The sequence below is a fragment of the Echinops telfairi genome, unplaced genomic scaffold (assembly GCF_000313985.2).
Source record: "Echinops telfairi isolate 266 unplaced genomic scaffold, ASM31398v2 ScPeMD7_7409;HRSCAF=8447, whole genome shotgun sequence".
Lineage (NCBI taxonomy): Eukaryota > Metazoa > Chordata > Mammalia > Afrosoricida > Tenrecidae > Echinops > Echinops telfairi.
In genome coordinates, this window is record NW_022111309.1 from 17,309,395 (window position 1) to 17,333,234 (window position 23,840).

General features: G+C 56.6%; 2 protein-coding genes across 3 annotated transcripts in view; one reads left to right on the forward strand and one right to left on the reverse strand.

Moving 5' to 3' along the window:
• The window catches only part of FANCI (FA complementation group I), a 94,358-nt gene extending 85,022 nt beyond the window's left edge, over positions 1-9,336 (forward strand). The window contains exons 31-38 of one of the 2 annotated variants that reach the window (XM_045296512.1): positions 85-178; positions 457-644; positions 1,854-1,907; positions 1,997-2,056; positions 5,131-5,205; positions 7,486-7,581; positions 7,848-7,958; positions 8,782-9,336. In XM_045296512.1, coding sequence (XP_045152447.1) covers positions 85-178; positions 457-644; positions 1,854-1,907; positions 1,997-2,056; positions 5,131-5,205; positions 7,486-7,581; positions 7,848-7,958; positions 8,782-8,862 — 759 coding nt within the window. In that variant the 3' untranslated portion in view covers positions 8,863-9,336. The remainder of the gene's footprint in view (positions 1-84; positions 179-456; positions 645-1,853; positions 1,908-1,996; positions 2,057-5,130; positions 5,206-7,485; positions 7,582-7,847; positions 7,959-8,781) is intronic. The other variant, XM_045296513.1, reaches the window with a different exon arrangement.
• Positions 9,008-23,840, reverse strand: part of POLG (DNA polymerase gamma, catalytic subunit) — a 16,149-nt gene continuing 1,316 nt past the window's right edge. Inside the window, 21 exon segments of the mRNA XM_030887362.2 lie at positions 9,008-9,174; positions 9,600-9,760; positions 10,534-10,742; positions 10,898-11,066; positions 11,166-11,288; positions 12,556-12,802; positions 12,909-13,044; positions 13,392-13,509; positions 13,593-13,646; positions 14,355-14,515; positions 15,013-15,120; positions 15,403-15,489; positions 15,659-15,776; positions 16,569-16,805; positions 17,433-17,559; positions 17,725-17,870; positions 17,972-18,154; positions 19,163-19,242; positions 19,389-19,535; positions 19,639-19,803; positions 21,374-21,582. Coding sequence (XP_030743222.2) covers positions 9,008-9,174; positions 9,600-9,760; positions 10,534-10,742; positions 10,898-11,066; positions 11,166-11,288; positions 12,556-12,802; positions 12,909-13,044; positions 13,392-13,509; positions 13,593-13,646; positions 14,355-14,515; positions 15,013-15,120; positions 15,403-15,489; positions 15,659-15,776; positions 16,569-16,805; positions 17,433-17,559; positions 17,725-17,870; positions 17,972-18,154; positions 19,163-19,242; positions 19,389-19,535; positions 19,639-19,803; positions 21,374-21,582 — 3,152 coding nt within the window.

A 23,840-nucleotide genomic window follows, 5' to 3' on the forward strand; every position in this document is an offset into this window, starting at 1 on the left:
GACGAGGAAACCCCTGATCGCCATGGCTGTGTCACCCCGCAGCTGTGTGCAGGGAGCCAAGCCAGGCGTTCTTTTACTTCACAGTTGCTGGTTCTGAGTCAGGCTGAGAAGGTCCTGGAAGAAGTAGACTGGCTGATCACCAAGCTTAAGGGACAAGTGAGCCAAGAAATCCTTTCAGGTAGGAGGGTTCAGGATGGGCTTCCAAGAAATGCGATGGCAGCAAAGACCCCCTCGGTCCACAATGGACTGCTCTACCAAAGGCGAGCCCTGAGCTGCAATCGCAGGGGTGGCTGAGAGAATGGAGGCTCACGAAGCTTCGAGCCGCAGCCACCACAGGATGGATTACATCCTCGCTTTCCCCACAGAGTCCCCAGTTAATGATTTTCAATTTCTTTTGCTCTTAACTGGAAAATAAGGCCAATTGAGCTTGAGTGGGCCAATTTTGTTTCCCTTCAGAAGAAGCCTCTTCACAGGCAGTCCCAGGAAATCACCCCCTCGAGAAAGCCATCATCATTCAACTGGGCACTCTGCTGACGTTCTTCCACGAGCTGGTGCAGACGGCCCTGCCAGCAGGCAGCTGTGTGGACGCCTTGCTAAAGGACTTGTGCAAAATGTACACCATTCTTACAGCACTGGTCAAATATGTGAGTATCTGAGCTGGTCAGGCCCACCACCACCGCCATTCCATGCCAGCCAAGACAGGGCCCATGGGGCTGCATTGCCCTGGAACCAGTCATGGCTTGATTCTGATTTGTCACTAAGTGGCAGGCTCTTCACAGGCCAGAGAGGAGCAGTTGATGGCATAGTTAGTTCTGAAACTGCTTCTACACGCCCTTGTTTCCCTGAGCATTTGATTAAGAGTGAATGCATCTTTCACACACTATCATGATAACTGAACTCTGATTCCGTATGATCCCCAAAAGCACACTATTCCAACCACTGTCAGCACTGAAGAGCTGTGAGGTCCCTCTTCCGTTCCGTTAAGGAAACGAGTTGCCGCCAAGGCAGTTCTGACTCAGGCAGCCGGGGTGTGCGTGTTGAACTGCCCTCTACGGGGGTTTCAGTCATGGTTTTGGAAAGAAATCACCAGGTCTTTCTGCCAAGGAGACTAGAGGGTGAACTAGAAGTCCACCTTTCTGTTTGCCTCCTAGCGTGTGAACTGGTTTGCCCCACCAGGGGCAATCTGTAACATGCCAGATCTAGCCCTAGAGTAGAGAGCGAGATGATTATGCTAAAAATACAAGGCACACTTTTTGCCTTGTTGAGCTTAAGTGAATGCTTCTTAGTATTTCTTGACAAGGAATTCTTTTCTTGCACTTAGAATGCTTTGGACCCCAGCAGACTTTCCGAGAGTCTTGGGAAGAACCGGGAAGTAGAGTTCTGAGTCTAGCAATGACCCATATTACAGACTTAGAAAGGGATGACTGACCGAAGCAAGACACCGGCCTTCACGGTGAACCCTAACAGCACCTTCACCCGCTGATGCAGCTCCAGCTGAAACTTCCATAGTCAAATGCAGAGCACCCTCCTCTTCATGGGCATTTCTGAAAGGGAAATGGCTGAGTCATTAGTTTTTGTAGACGCAGGGACTATGGCGAGCTGGAAGGAGTCTTTTTTTTTTTTTTGGAAGGAGTCTTAAAGCAATGAGCTAAACCAGTCCGAAACAGGCCCTCCAGCCCCTTGTTGTCTGGGGGAGGACCGGAGGAGGGTGCAGCCTTGGGCCTGGGAGTCTCTCTGCTGTGGTCGCTTGCTTGCGTCTCCACAGGCCATAAGCTCCCGGAAAGAGTTGGCTGTAGTTTCCCAGGACATAGATATAGGGTGCTATACTGACCTATGAATCTTTTGTCTGTTAGCATCTCCAGGTGTGTGGGAGCTCCAGGGGAATTCCCAAAAACATGGAAAAGCTGGTGAGTGGAGAGCACCTGCCCTAGGTCGGGCAAGGGCTGGTGTGGTGGGGTTCTTGCAGTAACCTTGGCATCCTCCCCATGTGCTGCAGGTGAAGCTGTCTGGGTCCCATCTGACCCCACTGTGCTACTCGTTTATTTCCTACGTGCAGGTGAGCGATCCCCATTCAACACCAAAAATAGCCCTCCAAGCAAGAAAGGACTTCTGCCTCGCAGGCGGTTGCTTGGCCATCTGAGCTGAGTATGCAGCAAGCCTCCTCAACCAAAGCCCAGAGGAGATGCAGTTAATGCCTGGTCCCTGCAGAGATGTCACTGCCGAGAGAAAGCCCTCGGTGTGCTTGCATTGAGAGTAGGAAAAGAGCAACATGCTGGGGCTCAACGACTTGGTTTAGTTCTGGGTGGTTCCCCCTGCAACCAAGGGGCCTCCTTTGGGAGTGGACGGACAGTGGCGAGCTTGGGAAGAAAGGCCGAGAGCTGATGGCAAAATGCATGTAACAGCACAGCACTCCCAGCCAGGCAGAGGCAGTCGGGGCTTCTTCTGCCATCTGCCCAGAACTCTTCCCCTCTGCCTTTCAGTGAATATCCTAACAGGGTCTGAAGAAATTTTAAATGTCCTTTGATCACAATTGCCATCAAATTCTTGAGATGCTTTAGCCTTCTTTACTCTTTGTGAGACCAGAATTTCTAAACGTCAGCACTGTTGGCATGTGGGACCAGGTCATCGGATTGGGGGCTTGACCTGGATATTGTAGGGTATTTGCATCATCCCAGATACCAGTAGCCACTCCCCAGCTGTGATGACCAAAACTGCCTCCAGGCGTTCCTAAAGGTCCCCGAGGGGCAAAACCACCCATTATTGAGAACCACGGGCTTAACCACATGAAGCCCTGGGAAACCACCGATCTTCAAAGGCCACTTAGTTACCGGGGCAGGCGGTTTACAGAGCTGTTACTTGATTTCTGAAGAATCAACGAGAAAGGCCCCGCCAAGGATCAGTCCTGGCCAAGAACCCAGAGCCAGGAGTACAGCAATGTGTTGGGACCACACCAGTGATGATGCTACACTTGCTCTATCCTCGTTGCTACCTTCCTCATTCTCCCCTTGAGAATCAGCGACCAGGTGGCCTGTCATCTGGTGGTAGCTGGAGGCTCTCAGTAATGGGCCGGTAGTTGAAGGTCTTCCTGGCCCGTTGTAGCAGCTTTGCAATCGGGTTAAGGATGTATCTCTGTACTCTGTGTCAGGCTATTACGGTCAGGCCTCTTCTTTTCACCCACCCAGATGCTCGCAGGCACGCGTTCTCGGCCCTTGAGCTCACGAGTGTCATGTGGGGGCCACGCTGTCCGTGCACAGTTTGCCCGCTCTCTATCAGTTTGGGGTTTGAGTTCCATGATCTCCAAGGCTTCCAGTCTCTAAGGCCACATGTCATAAAGTATCCTTTGTAGACAGATACACCAAAACCAAACCAAACACACTGCCAGCAAGCCCATGCCAACTGACAGCCACCCTGTAGGGCAGGGTGCGACCGCCCAGTGAGTTTCTGAGCCTGTGACTCTACGGGAGTAGAGAGCCTCGTCGTCCTCTCGCAGAACAGCTGGTGGTTTCGAACTGCCGCTTGCCTTGCAGTTAGCTGCTCCCAACCCCATTCCCAGGCCTTCTGTGACGCACCAGGCACCTCCAAGACAGGTCTGTTTTCCACAGGTGCTTCCTCTTCACAGGAGCCAGTCACGTGCTTTCCTTAGACCTTCTTCCTCTTCTTCACCTCTGTTTGACTTAAGAACCTATTGGCAAGTCCACCGATCTCAGGCAAACGGTTTCTCTCTACCAGATGTGCCTGATGACCCAGCAGCCCAGAGTCCTGAGCTCCAGGTCCTCCCTAGAAATCACAGCTGCTTCCCCTCTGATTTCCTGCAGCCTGGCTTTTTAATGAGAAGCATCGACAGAAACACTAGCATTGCATCCAAACCCAATTCTGCCCCCACACTGCATGGCCTTGAGATAAGGTGACCAGATTTTAACATTGGTAAACAGGACACCATTGATAAAACGCATATCCTGGCGAAATAGCCACGTGGCAGCCGAGGACCATATACCCTAGCTTGTGCATTCTTTCCAAAAATCGGGACTTTTTAAAAACGCCGTGGGACGTGGGAAAAATTGTTCAAAAGTGGGACATCTGGTCACCTTACCTTAAGAGACAGTTCTCTTTGTTAGCGTTGTGTTTGTAGGCCTACCTGTAACGGTTGGTGACAGGCAGTAGAGGGGTTGATTTAGGGGTGCACTGATTTGAGGGAGACGTCCACACTCCCTACTTATCCCTGCGTGCCCACTCTACAGCTGCTGCCAGCCCCTCTCACGGCAAGGCTTCACACTCTTACCACCCTGATCCTGCCTTCTGGGGCCAAGAACACATTCCTTCATACCATGCCCTCTTGACCCCCCTCTCCCTCCCTGTCCTCCCGTTTCTCTCCAGTGTCAGTTCCTGCCTTTCCTTCCAGCGCTCCCATGGGGCACTCACTGTGTTCCGTTCCCAGAAGGCGCGGCTCTGACTCCAGGCAAAAGCACTGTCCTCTGGGAGGACGTTCTCAGTCTCTGCTGACTGCCCGGTCAGCTGTAGCACTGGCAAGTGTTCCTCAGCCCATTGTAAGTCCTTCTCCGACAGGTTAACCAAACTGCACAGCTGGGGATTGCCTGTTGACCCCTCAGACAGCCAACTCAGCTTCCTCTTCCTAATGGAGACCTTTTGGCCAGCTTCCCAACTTAGAAATGCCATTTTCTCGTTGCTTCCCGTTTTCACCATCCGTAGGACCTCAGTGGTCACTGGGCTAGCCTAGTTGATTCTGCTCTCGCTGTGGGTTTCCCACTGGGCTGCTGACCACAAGCTCTGCGCCTTGACACCACCAGGTGCTCCTCAGCCAGCAGGTGAGGCCCCACTCCTGTCAAGAGTCACAGCCTTGGCGACAGGGAAGTCCTCTGTCCAGCAGGTGGCAGGGAGTACACATTGGAAACCTCCCAAGAACAGAAAGGCAGGACAGTACCTCAAGATTCTGGAGCAGCACCACCCTTTTGCTCCACCTGCCAGCACTTGCTGCGCAGATGAGCCTGTCCATCCAAACGTGCACCCCCTAGAACTCCCGTTCTCAGTTGCAATTATCTTTGAAGGAAATTCCCACTCGCCTGTGGCTTTGTGGGAAAATCTTTGGGAATGACTGAGTTTGTGTGTCTTTAGAATAAGAAGAGTAAGAGCCTGAAGCCTGCAGGAGAGAAGAAAAAGGAGAAGGCTGCTGCTGTTGCCACAGCCATGGTAAGACGCTGACACCAGGCGGAGAAGGCAGGCTGCTGGTGACCCTGGACCACGTTATGCTAAGTGAAAGGATCCAGCCCCCAGTGACTGTATGATTCTACTGACATGCAGTGTCTACCGAGGCAGGCCTAAGGACAGGATTAATGGTTGCCTAGAGCTTGTGGGATGGCGCCTTGGTTGCATAGTGTTTTTATGCATTGGGTTGCTAACGAGGTCAGAAGTCAAAGCCACCAGCCACTCTGCAGGAGAAAGATGAGGCTTTCTGCTGCCAGTAAGTTAGTGTAGGACACCACAGCAGTAGTTCTGCTCTGTCCTAGATGCTCATCGTGGGTGAGCAGTGGGTTTTGAGAGCTGGTAGGGAGGTTGGAGGATGCTTACTAAAAGATACAGGATTCCTTATAGGGGTGACGAAAATGCTCTACAATTACAGGGACAGCTGCAGTATCAATAACATGGAAATGAGTGAATTGTAGGACAGATTAATTACAGCTCAAAAAAGCCATCCATGCCAGACATACAAGGGGGCTTCAAATTTTGAGGGAAAATGGAATTAAAAGATAATGGAATTTTTACAGGAATTTTTCAAGCACGTTGGGGTGGGGGTGGGGGGTTTGGGGGCTGCATTTCAACTCGGTTTTTATATTCAGATGGAACGTTTTCATTTCCTCTGAACTAGAAAGCATATTTTACCCAGGAAGCACCAGAAAATCCCTCGCGCTTTCTTGTAAGGGAAGATTTATGTACAGGGAAAGCTGGTGAGCACAACTGAGTGTTCTCTAAACAGTGTTCGCGTTGGGGGAGGCGGGGTGTATTAGTCTGGGTACTTTGGAGAAACAAATCCACAGCGACTCATGTATAAGAGAGAGTTTTATGTAAAGAAAATGTGCATCACGAAAACATCCCAACCCAATGCTGCCCAAGCCCACAAGTCCAACATTAACCCATACCCAACACCAGTCCACAAAGTCCTTCACCTCACAAAACAGAGGCAATAATGCCGACTGCAGGAGGAAAGCTGAGTCAGTGAACGTGTACTGTACGCATCTCAGCACTGGCAGGGGTCTCCACACGGCTGCTCCAGCACCCAGGGCTGCATCGGGATAGATCCATGCGGCTTCTCCTTGGGGATGTCTTGTAGGAAATCCATCTTGCAAGCTGAAGCAGGGAACTGCTAAGGCAGCTGCACCCGATGAAACCATCACAAAACAAGAGACCTGAGAACTAGAAAGGCGAGGCTTCACCACCCATTTATCCCTCCGCCTTTCAACCAGCACCACATGTGATTATCGGCCAGGCTGGCACAATTAACTAACTCACGGGGAAACCAGCACGCTCTGCGTGGTTCCTGAAACCACACTTGCCGCCATCAGGTCGGATCAGTTCAACCACCACCAGGAGGGCGGAGCAGAGCTGCCTTTCCGAGATGGTAGCTCTTTACGGAAGGCGGCCTTTCTCCTCGAGGAGTGGCTTAGCAAGGTGAAAGCTAGTACAGTGTCTCCACAGGGCCCCTTGTCCATAGCGATGGGACCTGTGGATCCTCTTGATGCAGCAATCCCAATTTTAGGGTACAGCGATTGTGTAAAGACAATCGTTTGTACAAGTTAAATACTGAAAAATAAGTGCATGCGCACTATAGAACACTAGGCAGGCGTGAAAACTGATGCAAAGTGAAATGTTTCGTTAGGATATTGGGGATGGTGGTGAAAACTTCAGTGTCCCCACTTGGGAGTTTTCTAAAATACATAAACATGCTTTGCATGAGCAATGTTTGCAAGGATGTAGAAGGTGTGCTTAGCCACCTGAGTTCACGTGCAGACAGACAGGAAATGGAACGAGTTGACCCTCACCCAGTCTCTAAACAAAAAAGCCTGGGGATTGTGGATGAAGGTTCAGCCTGAGCGCTTCTGGAATCCAGGCCCCGAGATGGAACTGCCAAACATTTATATCACTGACAGGCAACTTTGCTGCCTGTGGACCCCACAGACCGAGCCCCATAGGGTTTCCTAGGCTGTGGTCCACTGGGTCATGCCCTCATGGAGCCAGCCGTTGGGTGGGTTTGAACCACCAACTTCGGTTTGCAGCACAGCACTACCACGCCTCCCTGAATGCTAGATTACTGACCTATAAGTGAAGGTGCATTTGTTTAGACCAGTGTCTTCCTGCCCACCCACCATGAAGCACCAACACCTCGTCATTCTGCTAGCGACAATTCCAGAGGGTTCCAGACCTTGAAAGCCCCCTTGCCGTGAGATTGAGGTGCAATTTTCTTTTGTCCTGTAGGCCAAAGTCCTCCGAGAGATGAAGCCGATTCCCAACCTCATCTTTGCCATTGAACAGTATGAAAAATTTCTCATTCACCTGTCTAAGAAATCCAAGGTAAGCTGTTTTCTATCGTGTTGACCTTGTTGAGAGACCCTGACACTGAAGCAATCCTCCAGGGGAGGGGGGGTCGGATATCAAACACTGAAACTTTCTATTCCTCTGCTCTCTGGTCTGGTGGCTTGAGTCCAAGCACATGGGAGAGCAGATCAAGTCTGTGTGTGTGGTTCCTGGAGGAGGAATTGAAGGTCTGTGCAGTAGACCTGGGCAGGAATAGGAACCGGCAGTAGGAGAGGATCCTCACCACCCCAATCCTGTCACAGGTCAACCTGATGCAGCACATGAAGCTCAGCACTTCCCGGGACTTCAAGATCAAAGGGCACATCCTGGACACGGTGCTTCAGGACCAGGAGGAGGAGGAGGGAATCGAAGAGGTAGGTCAATGCCTGCCTCTGCCGGAAGAGCAGCAGGCGCCAGCACCCTTCCAAAGGCATGGTGCGCGGGCTAGCCAGGAGCAGCCGCCGACAAGCAAAAGGGCAAGAGTCAGTAGCAAGAGGCTTAGAAAGTCCTAGGCAGAGGCAAAGCCGGAGGACGGGGAGAAGGCCTGTGAACTGCTGAGCCCTGTGTACACAGTGCCCACACCTGTGTGCACTTCTGGTAGCCATTTCCAGGGTCAGGACCGTGGCAGACCAGACCTTTCTGTGGGGGCTCCTTCCTGTGAATTTTTGAATCTTTGGCACATCTAGCCACTGCACTCTGAAACCCATCTTGTCTGCCTCACAGTGGGGCAGGCCCCTAGTTGGTAAGCTCAGGTAAGGCTTCCTAACATTCATGTTCCCATGTGTAGTTCCTCTCCCTGTAGTTCTCCCTGCTCCCATCTCACACACCGTCCTTGTAGCATCTTTAGAACAGAGCTTTGTCTGAATAGTACCAGTGGATTGGTGACCCACGCATATTTCAAAATGGGATATTTACATAAAACCCCCAAGGTCTGCCTCAAAATAACTGAACATACATTCTCCCAGTCAGGCCGCTCCAGGCCCGTCTTCCTCCTGGTCTGCCGAGCTCGGGGCCTGTGTGCCGCCATGGGAGTGGGGTAAGCAGGCCCCGCCCTCCCTCAGCAGTCTCCTCTTCCCATGAGCGGGGCGAGAGAAAGCAGCACAGGCACAGGCTCCTATGAGAAGGTAAAGGGGTTTTGTTTTATTATTTCCACCGGAAGCTTCTCACATTAGCACATCGCTGCTGTCCCCTCCCCAGGGCTCCGAATCAGAGCACGGGGGGCAGAAGGAAGAACCAGCCCGGAAGAAAAGGAAGAAAGAAACAAAGTGCCTGAGTTAAAGAGTCTTCTGGGGTGTCTGTGCTCTTCCTGCCCAATAGGCAACAGTGCCCCTTGTCCTGCAACCTGCACCAGTTCTGGCTTTTGGTTCCGAACCCATTGAGCTCCACTGCACCGTCAGTCGATCCTCCTTGGCAGGTCCTGCTACTAAAACGCTGGCCTGAGGCAAGCCGCCTCTGTCCCACAAGCACAGCTGAAAAGCCTGAGTTCCACGGGAGCAACGCCGAGCCTCCGGCAGCCATGTGCAGGCTGCCTTCACCTGCCCAGGGAGCCTTTGGTGCGTTCAATTATCTGGTAGATGTCCAGTGCTTCACCTGAAATGACAGTGCACTGGTTAGGACGGGGCTGAGAGCAAGTGCCAGCAGCATCACGCCGGCGCTCAGGAGGACACTTTCCTTACTCGCTTGGCACTAAAAACTGTTCCTTTCTACCTAAGAATGCACTTTGATTTTGCACAATAAATTCTCTCCAAACAACCCTGGTGTGGCTGGCAAGGGGACGGGTGTAGGAGAGTGCTGGACACTCTGGGGTCTTCGTTTCCTGGGCGCAGCTTTCGAGAAACAAGCATCCATCCCTCTGGTTTGAACAGCATGCGCATGTGGGGGCCAGGACGCCTTATGAGCTGTAAAGGGCTAGAACACAGCCCCTGTAGGGAGGGCTTGTTTCCCTGGGGACCAAGGTCCAATTCCAGTCCACCTTCTGTTCTACACCCAACAAAGAAGAGAGGCACCATGCTCACCCTGGGGGATCCCGTATCTCTGTTCCATTCCTGTGGGGTTGGAAGGGGTTTTACAATCCATGGTCACTTCTTTCCTGAGGCACTGGTCGATATCGACTGTACTGAAAAAGGCCACTGACTGGGGCAGGTCGTTCAGCCCCAGCTTGTAGGCAAACATGCACCTGAAAGAGACCCAAGCTCCTCTCACAGGCATGCCCCTGCTCCGGGCAGAGCTTCATCCCACCAGGAGACATGACCACGTGGCCCTGAGGGACCCGGCGCCTCCCACCCAGAGACAGAAACGCAGTTACAGACCACACACACACACACACACACAGTTTGGTTCATTTTGATGTAAAAAAATGCCTTCCAATTACTGGGCCACTGCTTGACATTAGGATTTCTTGTTAGCTCGGGTCAGTGTCACCCCCGAAAGTGATTCGGGGGGCTGTGAAAGGTGCTGTCACTTCTCTCGGAAAGGCTGGAGCCAGGTTCCCACACGGGTTCTAAGTAGCAGTGCCACACGTAAGTGGCCTATCATGTGATTGAACCGTTAAGGACTAGAAGTAGTACTGGAGAAAACAGTCTAGAAGACAGAAACCTCCTCAGATCGCATCCGTCTGCTGCTCCCAGGGCTTTCTGTCTGTCCAAGTAACCGTTTGATGGAAGAGAGGCTCTGCAGCCTCACTGCATGGGGAGAGCCTGTGTCACTTGCTTTCAGAGCGGGAAGGGGGTTCCCTTTGAAAGGAGCACAGCCGGAAACCACTCCGAACAAGCCCTGGCCGGGGACCAAGTCTTAGCAAATGTTCCTTTCAAACCCAAGAAACCTTTTCAAAGTCCCGGTTTGGTTGGAACTTGACAAAAGTTTCATTTCTAACCGAGAGATTAACAAGTGGAAATGTGAGCACAGCAGGGCTGCTCAGGCGAGCCCTACTGCAGCCGCCGCCAAGCATACCTGGTCAGCAGGTTGGTGATCTGCAGGGCCAGGGCAGCACGGTAGCGGTCCTCCTCCCGCACCAGGTAGCGGACCTCATCGTGGATGCTGATGCAGAACCGCCCGTCAATGGCAAACTCCTCCAACAGCCACTTCATGGCCACCAGCATGAGGTGTAGGTAGTCCACCGCGGAGCTCTGCACCACCCAGTTCACGCGGCTGGTCATAAACTGGAGAAGGAGGACAGGAGGGGGCTGTCATCCACCAGTGAGCTCTCCAGGAGAGGAAGGGACATGCCTGCAGGAAAATCCTGCTCTGCCTGCCGCCCAGCCCGTGGTGATGTCCAGGGAGCCCCGCCCTCCCCGTGCCCCAGAGCAGCTGGTACCTCCCCCCGGACAGCAGAGGGCTCCAGGGCTCGGCTGACGCGGCAGCCCAGCACTGGGGTGCTGGGCGCGTCAGACGTGGCGATGCTCTCCAGCTTATTGAACATCTCCGACTCGGTGCCCCCCATCCATGCCCGCTCAGCAACCACCTCCCACTTCTTCCAACGCGACCTGGGAGACAGGAATAAACAATGGGGACCGCTTGCGTCTTTCGGCATCTCAGCCCCACCCTCTGGGCCAGCCGCCACCCCACCCTGACAAGGCTCTCACTTCCGTAAAGCTTCTCTCTTGATCTTACGTAGATCCTCCAGGGAAACCCAGCCATCCTCAGTCCTGTCCACGGGGAGGTCCAGCTCCTTCACCAGCCACTCACCCTCCTCTGACAGCCGATACCTGGGGGCAGTATCACCCCATCATTCGCTCCCCAGCGTGAGCCTTGTGCGAAGCCCCGGGCAGGAAGCCCTCACCCCTCCCTGCAGCAATGCAGCACGCTGGCCCCAGCCTGCACCCACTGGGCTCTGCTGCGGAGGAGGGCAGGAGGACTCCGTGGGGTCATGCAGCTAAGAAGAGTCACACCCGGACAGGAACCCAGGCCTTTCTGACCCCAAGTCCAGGCTACACCGTGACGGCTGATTAGGATAGGTGTGTCCAAGAATGGCCCTTTCTCTCCCGGCCCACTCTAGCCTAGTAGTCTCAGTCCAGCCTGCAGACTGGCACCAGGTTCTGCCTCAGTACTCCAGCCCCTAGGCACAAACCCCTCCAGTGTACCAGCACCCCACTGCCAGCCCCACCAGTCCGGACTGCACTGTGAGCTCTGCAGAGTCGACAACTAGGGCCCTGTCCTCTGCCCATCTGCCCATCACCCCGCCACCCTTGGCTGATGAGCTCATAGTCTCCCGAGGCCCATTTCCAGGGAGAGTAAACGAAATGTGGCCTCTGCTCACATTACCTAAGGGCCCCTCCTAAGGCCTGCTACTGCCCAAACACAGACCACAGGCCTGGGACACTGCTCCGAGGCCCAAACCAGTTCACAAGCCACTGCCCTGCGAGGGTTCCTGCATCCCTGTTTAGGCCAGGCCTTCCAAACGGGTTAGTCACGGGCAATGTGGAAAAGCAGGGCAGGCCTCACTGTGAAGGGTGGGTGTGCCAGAATGAAAACCAAACGGGAAAATTACGAGTGAAAGCCCGGGTCAGGGACGCAGCAGTCTCTTCAGGAGCCTGCCCGTTGCCAAGCCTGAAGAGAATGACGCACATCTTTGGGCAGGGCACGGCTTTTGAACGCAATGGCGAAGAGATCTGTTAGCTATGCCACACTCACACTGCCCTGTTTCCTAAGAGGGAGGGTAAGTTTCTAACAGACAGGTTTTTCACCTCATTCTGGGGGTCACTCTGGTATGCCCGCTACACACCAGGCCTGCTCCAGGTTTGCTCTGTCAGCCATGGCCGAGCCAGACTGAAGGCCTGGTCTGCAAGGCGGCCCCAGAGCTGCCGACCCACTGCCTGGAGACAGCTTTAGCCCTTGGAGTTCAGGGCTCATCCAGAAACCAAGAGACATCACAATGGCGAGGACAAACTGCCCGAGTCATAGGCCTGGAGGCAGGGAAGAGGCAGGAAAGGGGGCTCAGACCCAGCGCTAACAAGGGCGGGAAGGGGCCCTCACCGGCGGAGGCCCTTGGTGACAGCGTACATCTGCTGGGCCTTCTCAGCAGCCTCTTGCTGTGTGAGCCGGTGGTTGAACTGCAGTAGGAGGCGCTCAGCAAAGGGCTGCCCTGCCCCATAGATGCGGCCATAGTTGAAGATCTTGGCGTGCTCCCGGCTGATGCCCACGGTGGCAGCTGTCTTGCTGTGCAGATCCGTGCCCCTGCTCTTCCTGCCCTGCAGCGTCATCCACCCGAAGGCCGTGCAGCCTGCGGGGCAGGGCAGGGGTGAGAAAGGTTGAGGGCAGTCTTCTCACCCACCTGGACTCCAAAGGGTCGAGCTACCTCGACCGGGCCCTGCCAGGCCCCTGCTTACCGTGCATGCCAGCAAAGTGGGCGTCCCCCAGCACAGCCGCGATCCACAGCTCCTGGGAGTCCACGTCAGCACCCACAAAGACGTAGCCGGGTGGGGCCTGCACCATGGCCTTCAACTCGCTGCCCACTCTGTCAGGCTGCAGGGGAGAAGAAAAGCCTCTTCCCATGCTGGCCTGGAGCCAGCGCTGACGGAGGGGACGCCAGGGCCTACCCTAGGGGGACCACCTCTGGGCATGCCAGACTCCACAGCTCCAGGACGACCATTCTCTTACCCATGGGGATGGCAGCGAAGCCAGCACCCCAAAGCCTTCTTGCCATAAAGGCCGTGGCTGGTACACCAGGGAGAGCCCAGGGAGAGGGGTGCCCAGAGCAAGAGTCATGATTGGAATTCGCTCTGGGGTCCTCCCTCCATCCCTACTGAGCTCCCATCTTGCAGAGCCAGGTGAGGGAGGCCCACAGGGCCAGCTAGGCAGAGGTCACGTACCCGGGCATTGCTGGCCGTGAGCCACGTGGGCTCCACAGCACGGCGGGTGATAGTGCCTGCGGTCACCACCTGGGGCAGGATGGCCCCATAGCGCGCTTCCTCCTCATAGGCTGGGTGCCTGCCGGCGGAAGGAGCAGACCCATCTGCGTCTGGCCGCGGCCCCTTGGGCCTACCCCACCCCTACCACTCAACAGGCCGTACCTGGTCACAGTCCGCGGCAGAACTGACCTGGGCAGCCACACCACCATCTGGGAGCTGGAGGGACACCTGGGCTGAGGCTCAGCATGGCCATGGGGAACAGGCTCCACCCTGCCACCCACCATGGCCCTCACCTGCCCAGCTTCAGGGCTGCTGTGCCCCCTCCTTGCCCGGCCTCAACCCTCTTCCTACTGACTTGCCTCTGGGTGGGCCCTGGCTCAGCCAAGGCCTGGGGCCCTAGAATACACCAACCAGAGCATCAGAGATCTGGGCACAGGCCAGGCTGCCAAGGCAGCTTCTCCCCACCCCTGGGTGTCCACCATCAGTCACTGGCCCCACTACCCTTCCCACACTTGGGCAAATGCCTTCTCAAGATGATGGGCAAATAACCACAACTTTGGAACCGACTTTCAAGATGAATCCATTGGCCATTCCCAACCTGCAGGACCCGCACCCAACCACCCACCCGCCCTCTAGTCCTCCGCTGGGGCTCCAGCAGAGGCTCACTTAAAAGCTGGGAGGGCCTGGCCAGGCCCTCAAGAACAACTCCTATTGCATAAACAGGGAAACTAAAGCCAGAGAGACAGCCCCTCCCCCCCCCCCCAACCAAGGTCACACAGCACCAGGACAAACAGCCAGGCCCCTGGCCCATGAGGCCATTCCCTGCGGGGCAGTCCAGACCAAGTCAGGGGCCCCTGGGGGGGGGGGGGGGGCACAGTAGTCCCAGGACTGCGGGCCTGTCTCTGCCCTCCCAAGGGGGCCCACCTGATACGTTTATGGGCATTTCTCCAGAAAGAGATCATCTTGTTGATTTCCAGGGCGCGGGGCCCACTGGCACCTCCTGGGCCAGCCTGCAAGGTGCCATCTTCCATCTTGGGCAGAAAGTCCTTGGCAAAGGGGCTTCCCACGTTACAGCTGTTACCATCCTAGAGAACAAGGCAACTGGTGCTAGAGGCAGATGGCAGACCGCCTGCTGGGGAGTCACTGTCTGGGTGCCCAGGTCCCTCCCATCCCCTGGCCCAGTCCACAGCCATCTGGAGCCCCTCCCCACGACCAGGGGAGATCGCACCCCCCACCCACGACCAGGAGGTATCACCCCCCACCCCCAGGGATCAGGAGGGACAACACCCCCACCCCAAGGACCAAGAAGGACAACACCCCACCCTAGGGACCAGGATGGCACCCCACCCCTGGGACCAGGAGGGACGGCACCCCACCCTGGGACCAGGCAAGCAGTAAAACAGTCATAGCACACAGCAGGCTCCCTACAGCAACAGCTATCGGTCAAACGAGCCTGTCACACACCCTGCCCTCAACTGCAATTTCCTGATGGAAAGCCAGAGTTGGAAAAGGCTGAAGTATTTTCCCAGACCACTTCCAAAGAGGGGCCCGCTGCTGGCTGTGGGTGGGCTGGGACACACACCTTGTGAGGCAGCTTGAAGAACCAGCAGCCAGGGACATCCACATCATTGTAGGGCCCGTTGCCATGGTGATAGGAGGGCTGGCTAGCTTTGGAGTCACCAGGGGCAGTCTGTGGGAGGCCACACACCTACATCAGGCACTGGTCCAGCACCTGTATTCGGCGAGGGCCATAGGGTACGGGGCGGGAGATGGGCCTGAAACCGAGACCAGCTGAGCCAGGAAGTAGCAGGCTGGCCAAGATGTCTCCAGCCCTTCCTTGGCCTCCAACCGGTGTGGGCTGCCCAGGGGCAAGGTCACAGGTCCAAATCCAAGACCTCAGGACCTCTCCAGTAGGAGGGGCAGGCCCGAGGCCCTACCCACCCAGAGGGCCCCAGAGTCGGCCGCCGCTCACCAGAGCCAGGGAGGGACCTGGCAGGACTGCTCGAAAGTTTTCCATTTTCACTTCGGCCTCCAGTTCTAAGCAGCCCAGTTCTTCCACCTGGACAAGCCGGGAGGTCCAAAGTGATGCCGGGCACAGCGGGTAGGACTCCCCAGCCCCACCCCAAGGACCCTCCAGCAGCCAGGCCCCCTGGGAGCAAGAGTTCCCGGGCACATCAGAGCCTGCCCCTCTGCCCAAGGCCACCCCAGGGCGGGAGAGCCTGTCTTACCGCCTGCCACATGGTGCTGTCGGAAAGCAGGAGCTCCTCAGCCAGGCCTGCCCGCTGGGGCTGCGGCCGCTGCCTCCCCTGGTGCAGGCAGTGCTTCCTGTACAGGGACTCGATGGCTCTGTGCAGAGAGGAGTGGCAGCTGCTGGGGACCCTGGGCGCCTCTGTCTACGCCTCAGCTCCAAGGCAGCCGGGCCCTGCCTTTTAGAGCAGGACGGAGGAACGCACAGGGACACAGCACTTGGGAGGCCAGCAGGGGTCCACGGCCGGTCTGATCAAATCAAGCTCCTTGAATCAGAACCCCACTGAGCTGCCGCCTGCCCAAGAGCAGCTTTGAGAGGAGAGTGGTGGGCAAGCCAAGGACCAGGCTGATCCAGCCTGCCCACCCACCCACCCACCCTCTTGGCTCAAGGTTCAGGACCACCTCAGAGCCTTTCATCCAAAGCCCACCCAAGTGCCTCAGGCTGTCCTGCAAGGCCAAGACTCGTGATTCTGGGCCACTTCGGGTCCAGAATCCTGGTCCAGAATCGTGGCTTCTCCCCACCACAGTCTGGGAGGCTCAGGGTCCATCTCAGATGGACGAATCAACAACCGTATCAGATGTAAATGGGCGCCCAACCCACCTCCCGAGACCGCTTAAGGAACAAACAAGGTGAGCCTGCTGGACACGTCTGAGTGCGGGGAAGGCCTGGCACGTAAGAAATGCTCACTAAAATTCCACTAAAGACAAACCAGGCAAAGCGAAAGCCAGCCCAGGTTCTCATGCAGCGTCCTGGAAACGCGGCTGTGCCCAGGCCTGGGGAAGGGCTTCCAGGCAGAGGACGAGGCCCCTGACTCCTGGGCACCAGCCTAGGTCGGCCTTGGGACTCTCCGGCTGGGAGAAGGGGTCCTCCCAGGCTCCCCCAAGCCTTACCTGTGAGGGCAGGCCACCCCAGGTGATGCTAGGGTGGTGCCCACCGGCACCTTAGCCAGGTTGTCCCGCCGCCCGGGCACCAGGTAGCCCCAGCCATGCTGCTCCGCGTAGTGCAGTGGGAAGCCATCCCAGGTCAGGGCCATGAGTTTGGGCGTGACCCGCATCTGCAGGCTGAGGAGGCTGGGGCCTGGGCCCCACTCGGGGTCGTCTAGCCGAGGGCACAGCTTCCGGTACCACCTACACCCACCCAGAAGCAAGCCATGGGTGACTGCAAAGAAGGGTGTCTCCCATCGCAAGCCCCACACCCACTTCTGCAGTCACAGACCGCTTCTCTGGTGTGCTTTGGGCAGGACCCCCAGGGATTGCCAGAGGTATTACAAATGATCTCTAAAGGAAGGACCCACAGGTCTAGGGAGGAGCCACACACACAACACCCCAGCACAGGGCACTGGGTCACATCTGCACTGACCCCTGCTGTCAAGAGACCACCAGGACTCTCAGAGCGCTCCCCCATGCCACTCAGCAGGCTGGGGCACCTGTTCTAAGGAGGCATGCTCTCTCTGGCTCGTTCGAGTGCCAAGTTCAGCACCTGCGGTTCACCCTACTGCCCTTGATATCCTCATATGCCCTCTCTACAAGGCTTCTGTGGATGGGCACCCCCCACTGGGTTCCCCAGGCAGTGCTAGGCGCGGCCCCCACACCGTTCAGGTGGTTCTCAGTTCCTCCCGCAGCTCACGGCACCCCTGCACAGAGCCACGGCTCGGAGCTCTGCTGCTGAGGAAAGGCAGGAGGAGTGCGGGGCGGACAGATGCAGGGCGCCTCCCAGTGAGGTGCACATGAGGGCGACCCTGGCCAGGAGCTCACCCAGGGTGTCCCGGAAGGTGCTGCGGCCGCTTGGGCAGGAGCTCTGTGGTTGCTTGCAGCTGGCGCAGGCGGGCCAGTGCAGTGGCGTCTCGGTGTAACTCCTCCTCCTCACTGGGGGGGCCGGGGTCTGCTGGGGCCGGAGGGCAGTCAGGAAGAGAGGCAGGGACTCTCCCAAAGCCCCACCCCAGTCTGCTCATCTCCAGAAGGATGAAGTGACCCTCTGCAGTGGCACCTTGGACCCCAGGCCCTTCCCAGGGACCATCCCTGCCCACCGGCCGCCCCTGTTCCCCACCTTCCTGATCCTCAGGGGCCACGGCCCCCTGGATGGGCAACTGGCTGGCTTCGGCTGGCTCCTTCTGCTTCACCTTCTTTGCTTTCTTCTGCTTAAATTCTTGCAGGTCCCACTCCAGGTCCCAGAGCCAGGGGTCCTCCTTGTACCTGCAGAGTGAGGGTACCAGGAAGGGCTCAGACTGAGCGGGGCCAAGCCTCCTGCCGCCCATTGTACGCCTAGACCCCAGCAGGGCTCCCCGGGCTGCTACCTCTCTCCGACAAGCAGCTGGCAGGCATCATTAGCCAGATCCATCAGCGACTTCTTCATCTCCCGCTGGAGCTCCTCATAGGTGCTGTGGGCCTCCACCAAGTACCGCTCCCAGTTCTGGTTGACGGGCAGGTAGGAGACACCCATCTCCAGCATGCCGGCCAAAGTTACTGGGTGGGGACACCTGGGGGCAAACCCCAGGGGCTGCTTTGAACAGTCACAGGAGGCCAGGCTCTGGCCCAATCTCTGAGCAGGCTGAGCAAGCACCCCCACCCCCACCCCCACCCAACACACAACCGCACGACAACACAGCTCCACAGCCAGGCAGGAGAGTTAGGTCCCAGCCCTACGCTCTCGGGCACAGACCCTGAGCAAGCTATACCCATCGTTTCTCTAGGGCTCAGCTGTCCCATCTACGTAGCACAAGAACGCCACGTCTACTCCCTGCCTACTGCAAATTGCTAATTTAAACAAGGCAGAAATGTATCTGCTTAGTTTTGGGGCTAAGAGTCTGAATTCAGGGTGCTCTGGCGGAGGGCCGGGAGAGTCTGGCCTCAGTTTTGCAACTGTTCACCTCCAGTAACACCCATCCTCCCGGCCACGTACTCTGCACCTACCTGGCTAGGTTCCTTGGCATAACAAAACCTATATACAAGGGGACTGCTTCCTTGGGTGCACGGCTAGTAGTTACACACATACTTTGAGGGACACAATCCAATCCCCAGCCCTGCACTTAGGGGCACTGAGAGAATTACCTTGGTAAGGACACACAGGACTGCCACATGCTAAATCACAACTACAGTTACGTGCAGGCTCTGTGCTTATAAGCCTGTGGCCCCCACACAAGATCCCAACAGGGTAGAAACACTATCCTGCTTCAGGGACAAGACATGAAGATGCGGAGAAATCAGGTAACTTGCCCAAGGCCCAGTAAGTGGGACACAACAGAGGCAGGGCTTGAAGCCTGCTGGCTGGCGGGCCCTTCCGCCTGAGCCCTCGGGGATGGTTCACCGAGCAGCACCAACGGGGTGGCTGCGAAGCCCTGGGCTCAGCGTCTGGGTACAGACACCGTGCTTAGCAAAGCAGGCCCAGCAGGCCGCCCCGTGGACACCTCTGGACAGGACAAAGTGGTTCCACTTTGGGGCTCAGAGAAGCTAAGGTGCCCAGGCACGGGGAACCCACTGATCCTCACCTCTCCAAGAAGAGTGGCAGCTGCTGGAGGAAAACCTCATAGGTGGCCCACACGTCCTGGGCGCAGTACCGCATCAGGGCCTGGCACGGGGGACAGAAAGGCGCTGGGTGGGCCGCCATCCCACTGCCACCGCCGGGTCTCGGGGTCAGGCCCGGCAGCCGCTGCTCCCCAGTTCAGCTCAGGTCTCCCACAGCCCACCTCCCACAGCCCCGCCCGCGCACTGTACCTGGAAGTTCTCCCGGACGTCCTTCATACTGCCCTTGACGAACAATTCTCTGGGCTCCTTCTCCAGGGGGGGGCCCCCAACATAGAGGCTGTGCACGTCCGCCAGGTTGTTAATGCTGCTGATGTCCAGCCAATCCCAGGAGGAAATCTGGAGCCAGAGCAAGTGGTCTAGCCATGGCTTGGCCTCAGAGCAGGCGGGCAGGTGGGCAACGGGAGGGAGGTGGTGAGGAGGGTCCCGAGTGTGCTCTCACCGCTGGGCCTCGGGCTTTGGGCTGGCACTTGGGGCCTCTCTGCGGGGGAGGCCGGGCCTTGTGCCTGCCCTGCTTGGCCGCCATCCACAGGCTGCGCTGGAAGCCGCTCAGCCCCGCGATAGCCATGTGCATGCTCATGGTGTCCAGGAAGCGCATGCGGGAACCCTGAGCACGAGGAGGAGGAGGAAGAAGAACAGGAGGAGGGAGACAGCAGCTCAGCACAGCCCGCCACTGCTTCAGCGGTGGGGTCCACAGCAGCCCCAGTCCAGCTCCTCACCCAGCCTTCCAGCACCAAGTCTGGAGTTGCCCTGCTTGCACATGCTTATCCCGCAATCTGGGGGGCCTGCCCTCCCCAACACCAGCACCCCTGGAGGGGCAGGCCCAGCTCCATTCCCAGGCACCTGTGCTCCCTGGCGTCAGCCCACCAGGGAGGCCAGTAGAGCCTCAGGCTAAGGGGCTGTCGCCTGCCCAACTGTCTCGAGGGAGACACAATGAGGAAGCTCTTTGCAAAGCACTCAGAGTTGTTGCTACCAGACACTAGAGGCAGCTCTGCGGACGGCACACAGGTACTGTCTCCAAATCCTGACTCTCCTAAGGGTGACTCCTGCTATTGACCGCTTTCCACCAATGAAAAAGTAAAGCAAGCACCTTGCGGCCTCGGGTACCCCTGCCCCCAGTATTGCATACGCAACTGACACGCGGGCAGGGAGGAAGGCGGATCAGAGGAGAACTGGGTATTCCAGTTACAGTGCTGGCAGACTCCTGCACGCTCCCTGCACTGCCAAAAGCACACACAAGCCTGCACCACAGGGGGCGCGGCCAGAGTGGCCAAGAGGCGAAGATGGCGAGACTTCATCCTACGAACTTTGACGTGCTACTGGGAGAGGCCAATCCCTAGAGAAGGATGTCATGCTTGCTCTACAGTAAATGGTCAGCCCAAACGAGGAAGCCCCTCAACAGGATGGATTGGGAGCTTGGCTACCATGGAAACGGAGGACAGAGCAGGACCGGGCAGGGCCGCGAAGAGTCGGGGTGGACCCGACGGCGCCCACCACCAACAAATAAGGAAAACTCGGGCTCTGGGAGGAGCCCTGGTGGAGGAGTGGTTACACGCTGGGCTGCAGCATGCACACTTCGAAACCACCTGCCGCTCCTCGGGAGAAAGATGGGGCGTTCTACTCCCGTAAGAAGTTATAGGCTCGGAAATTCACAGGGCCCGTTCTACCCTGTCCTTAGGGTCACTGTGAGTTGGCACCGACCCCATGGTAGGGAGAAGGCGCTAGAGCAGTGGTCCTCCGCCTTCCTCATGCCGCAACCCTCTCTTATAGCTCATGTGCTGGGAACCCCCAACCATACAATTCTTTTCATTGCTACTTCATAACTGTCATTTTGCTACCTTTATGAATGAAGTGACCCCCGTGAAAGGGTCATTCAACTCCCAAAGGGGTCGTGACCCACAGGCTGAGAGCCGCTGCTCCAAGGTGTCCTATCCGGGTGCTCACACTGCTTGTTGGTGGCTGGAGAGGGGGTGGGCTCAGAGCCTCTAAGATCTACATGAAGTTTTAAAAGGCCACTCAAACATAATGGCCATCACTACCCTGGGGCAACTCAGTCTCCTGTGCTCTGGGGGCCTCGGGAACCAGAGGCAAGCCTGGCCAACAGGCGGCCTACAACTGCTGCACAGGGGGTGATACATCGGGCCACTGAGCTCAGGGCTCTGACCCAGGAACCTTACCTGGATCAGATACTGCTCCCTGATGTGGGCGCGGTCAAAGGACACGTTGTGCCCCACCACCAGCTGCTCTTGCCGACCCTTCGGGGTGGGGCTGCCGCCACGGGCAGGGATCTCCAGGGGAATGAGGTCAGCCGGCGACAGCTGGCTGGTCCAAGAGTAACGCTCTGCCACCAGCCGCCGGCTGCACCAAGAATACCTGAGAGATGGGAGGCAGGCCAGTTCACCGTGGAGGCACTCAACGTCCACTTCACAACCCCACATACACGCCTACCCCGACAGCCCCGGGCCTACACTGCAGCGGGGGACCCAGGTGAGGCCAGGGACTCCAAAGCCTCCCAGACGGTGTGGAGTCCTTGGGGGGAAGCTTCTGCTCTTTCAAGCTTCCACAAAGACAGCAGGCGCTCACTGCCCTGGTGTTGGGGCTCCCAGGGAGCAGCAGAGGGCCGAGCCCGCACTTGGCTCCGAGGTATTTCAGAACATAACCAACTCCTCCCATCCAGCAGCCCCTCACAGCTCATCTGCAATTCCCAGTAAAGAGCTAGGCTGCTATAGGAGAACCCAAAGTGGAGAATTTTTCCCCTTTCAAAAATTAAAGTGGAAAAAAAAAAAAGTAAAAACTAAATGGCCAATGCTGCACACATGGGCAAGATGAGTCACCTGACAGCGAGCGAGAAGATCGCGAAGGACAAAAGCCAAGTCACTCGCCTTGGAGAAGGCGCTGTGACTGAGCAGGCAGGCGCCCGTGAGAGACCACGGGAAGTGCCAGAATGGGGACAATGCGAGAATGTGCTAGCAGGGCGGTGCTGCCCGCTGAGGGGAGGCCTGCTGCAAGCCACACACTGTTCTCAAGATTAGGGCCCACTGGGCATATGTGGGTGAGGCGTGCAGCTGGAAAGGCGCTCCCTGCGGTCTTTGTGGAGGGGGTGCGGGGTGGGCACAGACAGGTCCAGCTGCCTCAACACAGTTTCAACCAACCAACCAACCAAGCACTTTCTTTCAGCCAAAAAGAATTCGAACTCATATTCCAACTCGGGAATACACCCAGGGACTGGAGCTGAGGCCTCCTTCCCCCACATTTAATCCAGCAGCTCAGAAAGTCCGGTCATTAAAAACAACTAAGGAAAAACTAAAAGGCAGAGGAAGACCAAATGTTTGCAGAGTGAGTAAGGGCAGGGACTTCGTTGCAACACACAAGCATGCTGGGCTAGAGACTCTGGTCTGCAGGGGTGCTCCATGCCGCCTGAGGACAAAGGTGTTCTCGAGGAACAGAGGAAAGCCAAAATGCACACACCTTGGGGGATGATGCCAGACCACTGGGAAACCGGGTCACGAAGACCTGCAGCTCTGTGGGTCTGAGACAATGCCCATGACCTGAAGACCAAAAGCACTCGCCAACAGCTTAGGATTCCGGCCCTCCCCACTGGAAAGGGCGGCCCGGATGGGTACCTAGTGCTGTGCTCAAGAGGAAGGACCCGAACAGAGCTTCTGTCTCAAACGGACTGCGGCCACCAGGCCAGCTAAGCGAGGCCCGAGCGCCACTGGCCAGGATGGAATGAGAATGAAGAGCGAATGGGAAGGATGGGGAGAGAAGGGCCAGAGAGGAACGAAAAGAAACAGGGACTTCAGGAAAAGTGGCCAAAAATAACCAAGGGGGCAAAAAGCTTTGTGACCGGGCTCTTCGGTTTCTTGCCTTATTTTCCCTCCTCAGAGGCCAGTGTCCCCTTTACTCTGACCACCAGGTCACACCCTACATGCTGTGACTCTCCTCGCAACTGGAGCTGAATCAACGAGGCAGCATATTGTTTGGCTCTTCCCAGCCATCCGTGCCTACCTTAGCTACTTAGCCATGTTTTCATCACTTTCAACTGCATGTTTAACATTTCGCAGCTTTCTGTACAAAGGTGTGGCTTCCCATAGGAATAAAGAAACTGCCAACTGTGTGCTGGCCATGCCTGAAAGCGTTAAGGATGAATATACTGTTTTAGTCCTGTATTGGAAAATAAAAAAGGAGGAGAGACGGTTTAGGGCTCTGTGGACACCGGGCCTTAATTGCATCTATCCTACTGCAGGGGGGCGGTGCTGCAGGCAGGGTATGAAAAAGAAACCTGGGCAGCCCTGAGAGGGTCACTCACAACCAGAACAAGAGATTGGCCATTTTCTGTTTGGGAACAAAATAACCAGTCAAGAGGCTGTAGGAGGAAGCGACTGTTTCTCTTCCTTTGGGTAGGGGTGGGGGTGTGTGTGTGAGGCATTTGGAAACGTTGAAGGATTCAGGGGTGAAGCCATGGATGCTACTACATGCCTTGTGCTGTCGAGGGTAGTACCACAAAGCGATTTCTCCCACCCAAACAACCAACAGCAATCCCCAATAGAAACTTTGCACATGTCTTTGCAGAACAACTTTTCATGACGCACCTGAGGAGGGGCTAAAGGCACCAAATCCTTAGGCTCTCAAGTGACCCAAGGG